This window comes from Vespa crabro, chromosome 1 (assembly GCF_910589235.1).
Source record: "Vespa crabro chromosome 1, iyVesCrab1.2, whole genome shotgun sequence".
Lineage (NCBI taxonomy): Eukaryota > Metazoa > Arthropoda > Insecta > Hymenoptera > Vespidae > Vespa > Vespa crabro.
Window position 1 is genome coordinate 6,419,694 of NC_060955.1, and position 6,000 is coordinate 6,425,693.

Genomic DNA, 6,000 nt, shown 5'->3' on the forward strand with positions numbered 1-6,000 from the left:
AGATAATAAATTCTATTATTATTACATTCTATTTGTTATAATTACATTCTATTGTTAATAATTATTAAATATATATATATATATATATATATATATATATATATATATATACAATTTTCCCATGTTTATTATTATTCATTATTATTTCTTTATTTTTATTACTATTCGTTATATTTATTTGTTTCTTTCTTTCTTTCTTTTTTTTTCTTTCTTACTTTTTCTTTATTCATTTCTTTATCTTATTTATTCTCAACGTATATAATTTTAGAAGGAACCAGGTAGAAGAAAGGAAACGTTTGATATGCGAGGCAGAGCGAGAAAGGCGGGAGGCTATCCTCCGAAAAAATCAAGAGAGGGAGGCACGCATCGAGGCAAAAAAGAAGAATGAAAGATCGCACATCGTTTTTGCGTTCGGCAGTTCGACACCGCGAATGTTGGAGCCAGCCGATACCGGTGGTTCGACTTTCTGGGGTACACGCAGAGCCACTTCGACGACCAACGTCATGATGTTTTCAGCGGCTCAGCCTTTGACCAGGAGATCCTCCGAGAGGGAACTCGATGGCAGCAAGAAAAGAGCTACTTCCGCCGGTGGACTCGACAGAAAGCCCGGTGAAGGTAAGCCACTATTTTTTGCGCACGCATTTATTTTATATATATATTTATATTTATATATATATATATATATATATATATATATATACATAAATATATATTTACACATATATTATATAATAATCTATCTTTGTATACGTTTTTCTACGTTGTTTACGAATAAAAAATCGATATTGTGCTCGACAATATACAGATTGTCCTCAATATCGTCCTAAGATCAAAATATACAAATTAAGTTAAACTTATTTCATAATATCGATTTATTATTATTGTTTAAAAGGAATCGTCGTTGCCCTTCGAAAACGTCGTAATAAGATTTTAAGGATAATCTCATGTATTATCTCAAATGAATAATTTCTTATTGTATACGTCGCGCGATGTTGTTTGTTTTTTCTTTTTTTTTCTTTTTCTTTTTCTTTTTTTTTTTTTTTTGTCTGTTTGCTTATATCGTTCTTACGAGAAAGCGAGTAAAAGCGTACTAGATCGTTTGTGATATCATTTAGAAAGATAGAAAGTCAAAGTGATTTGATTAGAAGAGAAGTTCGTTGTACCCGTAGCATTGGCGACGCGTTCGCGGAATATAAGCGTGACGATAAACAAGAAATCTCTCTCGGATCGAAGCATTTAGTTTTGATAGTGAAATAATTACTATTATATATATATATATATATATATATATATATATATATATATATATATACATACATACACACATACGAGCTATTTAATGTTTTATTGCAAGAATGTTGTCTCTGTGCTCTTAGTTCTAGACAAGTGTTACTCGAATCGTCTTTAATCTGATAGATCCAGCGACTTATTTCTATGAATAAAATTGTCAATTCTTTTCTCTTTTTTTTTTATTTTTTTTTTTTTGCGTGTGTCTATAAGTTTCATTAAAAATTTTACTATCATTATCGGTCGCTGGATCTTTCGAAAAACCACAAATGTCGCTTAGTTTGTCGTTGCTTCAATTACTCGTCGTCGTTCGCTTTGTAGAACTTTCTATCGTTTCCTTTTATTTCTATTAGAAATTCCACATACGATCCTGCATCGCGTTACGCATGTACTTACACGCACCAAACTATTTTATATGACACCAAGTTATAATAACGATTCGTTCGAATATTATCATATATATCACGATTCATTAATCTTATCATATTTTTTTAATGATATTTGAAATATATACAGACATTATTAGAAAAATTTTTGATGATTTAATCGACAACGAACGATATCACTATCAATTATAAATGTAAGAATCCGTTGGATGAATTCGATCATCTTATCGATCGCTTTTAATCGCATTGAACGCTTAGATTAGAATATTCTTGTTTTTTTTTTCTTTCTTTCTTTTATATCATTTATATAAAAGATTAGAATATTTTTTTTTTTTTTTATGAATGAACCTACATTATTGTATTAGCGGATTGGAAACAATATTGTACATGTATACTGATTTCTTAATTTTTCCAAAATTTTTTCTTTTTTCCCCCTTTTACTTACTTTGTAATCGTAATTAGAAAGTCAGAAGAAAAGAGATAATATAAAGAAGGTTATATTTAACGATTAGTTTTAAGTTGAAAGTTTTGAAGATAGTTTCTCACGATCACGATTTAGTTTCATGTAAATGTATGAATATACATAGATATATAGTACAAGAGGTAATTCATAGAGAGAAGTTACCTCTCGTACGATGAATACCGTGTTCGTTCGCGTGAACCCTCGATAAAAGAACGATTAGTTCCGCGTTGTTTCAAAGATACCATTCGCGTTCCTTTCCTTCGTACAAGTATCGTATTCATCGAACACCGAGGTTAAAGATTAGAAAATAATAGGATGAAGCATGAAGAAAAATTCGATATTAGATATCTCGGTATCCTACTTACATATTCACGATATATATATATAATACATGTAGTATGAATATATATATATATATATATATATATATACATATACATATATACATACATACATACATACATATATAACTGTAGACATTTTTACGATACTCATTTTCAGGTTGTACGTATGCGTATTTTCATAATTAGTCTTTTTTGTTTTTTACGTATAATAGATAATCACGGATATAGTGAAAAAATCGTTGGTATGAATTTAAAGAAGATATCTTCAGATTTTTGTTTTTTTTTGTTTTCTTTTTTCGCTATAAAGAAGCGCTCGGCAATTCAAATAACTGGGCCAGACTATAATACTTTTCTAAGCAAAAATAGAAGGAAGGAAGGAAGGAAGGTAGGGAGAAGAAAAAAAAGTATTGTGCACGGTTTACCGAGAGAGAACTAACTTGTTACGATCTTTATTTTTCCTGCAAATACAACGATGCACCTGCGAGCAAGTGCAATTGCACTTTTTCTTTCGCACAACTCGGACGTATTATATTCGTTATATCAGCTAAATTCTCTCCTTTCCGTTGTTTTGCGTTATATTATATAGAAAAAAAAAACAAAAAAAAAAAACAAAAAAAAACAGACGAAAAGAAAAAATAGAAACAAAATAAATCCATGAATTCGCGAGAAGAAGATGATGTCGCAATAAACGAATTAACGTAAACGAATAATGTAAAATATTATTTATTTTTTATATGCCAATTTAAAAGAGCTCTTATAGTTTGATTAAGTTAGTTAAAATAACCATTTTATAATGTTTAGTTTCCTCCAAAATTTGTTTGTTATACATGCCTAAACTAAGAGATTCCTAGGTCAAAGTTTAGACGTACATACATATATATATATATATATATATATATATATATATATAATATATATATATATTATATATATATATATATATATATATAAGCATCATAACGCGGGACGGGTCTGACTTAGTAATTGTTCCGTGAACGTTTTCACAGCCCAGGGACGTACTAGCATTTTAAAGAGATTTATGTTAACGGATAACCGTCGACGGGACTTTAACAGACAGAAAGAGTATAATTTATGATAGCAAAAGCTTTAGCAATCTATCTCCTTTGCTAACTGCCGTATCTATACACTTATCGTCTTCATTGGTGATGGTTCTTACGATCTGACCGACGTATTAAACGTAATACATCATTTCTATATATAACAAATTCAATATATAAATAGATATATGTATAACGTTTAAAAATCTCACTGTATATCTAATCCGAGCTATGTTATGTTATCAACAAATGTCACTATAAGTAAATATTTTACTTTTCTCGCTACTACTGTTACAACTATTGCTATACTGCTATTACTGTTACACTACTATTATTACCCTAATACTATATTCTATTATCACTCTATTACTGCTACAACTACTACTGCTACTACTACTACTGCTACTACTACTACTACTATTACTACTACTACTACTACTACTACTACTACTACTACTACTACTACTACTACCACTATTACTACTACTACTACTACTATTAGCATTCTTCGCGAGGGTCGTTCGAAGTAAAGCTAATGTTCCAGAGTTGGATGGTTTGTTTGCAGATATGAGAATGTCCTCGTCCATGTACGAGGTGTTCAATTGGAATTCTAGCCCCGATCCTCCCTTAACCCCTGGCAAACATAAGAGAGCCAGCCTCTCTCTGCCTCCTACTACAGACATCTTTGCCATCGATGATAAGTCTGATAGCGATACTAGGCGTCCGATGATTCAGCGGGCTGTCAGTGGTGAGTCCCGAAGCCGGAAGTCTGCGACACGGGAATACTCTCTTTCTCTTTCTTTTACGCTCTCTATCTCTTTATTTAACTATCTATCTATCTTTATTTCTATCTCTTTCTGTTGTGTCGCTAATTGATTTGTCGGTCATTGTCTGTTCACCTATTAACACTCGCTCGTTCAATTGTCTCCCGCAGTTATTGTTCGTACAAATACGTACGTACACTCCCAGCATGTTCGTTTTATTATTACCTGCAAACATCACACAGTACACAGAACACACGCGCGCGCGCGCGCGCACACACACAGAGAACACAGGCACATACATGCATACAATGTATACGCTATTGTGTTTTATTTATTTATTTTTTATTTCTTATTTATTTATTTCTTTTTCCCTATTATTTATACATGGAATGAGAATGCATATTCTTTTTAATCAATGTAGTATCATAGAATTATACATATACACACATACAAAACCATCGAATACTCACAAACGATAGTGATACTGTTCGATGAAGAAGATGTAAATAGGCGTTGAGTAGAAAATATATAAGCCCGAAGAAAATGAGAGGAGTAATCAAATTAAATATTTCGATCATCTGTTCTCCTTATTTTTCATTTGCACATTATATCATCACAACAACAACAACAACAACAACAGCAACAACAACAACAACGATGACGACGACGACGACGATCGCAATATATTTTTATTTTTAGAAAACTTTTGATTTATCACTATAAGTTAAATAGTTAGATCAGATATTATATTCGTTTAGAAATCGTCTCCATGTTGCTAACTACGTTCGTAGATAGCAAATTCCGTCGTCGGTGGGATTGATCGTTCGCTTTGGTATTGCTTGCTGCTTTCCTCTCTTTGCCTTGCACGCATGGCTTTCGATTGCACCACGGACAACGGCTGACGTTAGAATAATAAAATCGCTTGGACGGAGAGTCGCGCTAGCGAAGTATCGATTAATGTGTGGGACGTACGCCGCGCGCTAGCCGACGACGACGACGACGACGACGATGACTACGACAACGATGACTATGTGGCGACGACTACATCGACAACGACGACGACGACGACGACGGAGACTTTCTTTTGTACGTGTGTGAACACAACACGTAGTAGTCGCTTATATTGCCTGTCGCGAGAAGGATATCGCGCGAGCGTTGGAGAGAGAAAAAGGCCGAAGAATCGTGGCATGATAAGAAGTTGTATATCTGTGTGAGTGCAAGAAGCACTGTGTCGTGTTTCTGTATAATTTTTCCTTTCTTTTTTTTTTTCCTTTTTTTTTTTGTATTCCTTTGTAAATATTTTTTTTTCCTTCTTTTTTCTTCTTTTTTTCTTCTTTTTTTTGTCAATTTACCTTCGTATATCGCACGGACGAAGGAATGACAAAAAAAAGAACAAAAACACGAAAAAGAAGAAGAAAAACGAAAGAAAAAAAGAGAAGGAAAAGAAAGAAAGGAAGGAATTTAAAAAATAAGACTGTGTGTGTGTGTGTGTGTGTGTATCGTCGTATTCAGGGTGTGTTGTCGTCGTTACAACAGACCTTGAAGAGAAGGAATCAATCGATAATCCTCTCTCTCTCTTCTCTCTCTCTCTCTCTCTCTCTCTCTCTCTCTCTCTCTCTCTCTTTCTTTCTCTCTCTCCTCCTTGGATTTTACTTATTCCTGAAGGGCGATGCGGCGATTGCCGGATTTGAAATCTTA

The 6,000-nt window shown here is 33.0% G+C and overlaps 1 protein-coding gene across 31 annotated transcripts in view; it reads left to right on the forward strand.

Annotated features, from left to right (window-relative positions):
• Positions 1-6,000, forward strand: part of LOC124432821 (MAP7 domain-containing protein 2-like) — a 111,823-nt gene that overhangs the window by 81,457 nt on the left and 24,366 nt on the right. For 29 of the 31 annotated variants that reach the window (XM_046982238.1, XM_046982278.1, XM_046982324.1 and 26 more), the window contains 2 exons: positions 269-615; positions 4,104-4,286. In XM_046982238.1, coding sequence (XP_046838194.1) covers positions 269-615; positions 4,104-4,286 — 530 coding nt within the window. The remainder of the gene's footprint in view (positions 1-268; positions 616-4,103; positions 4,287-6,000) is intronic. The other 2 variants (XM_046982135.1, XM_046982314.1) reach the window with 1 other exon arrangement.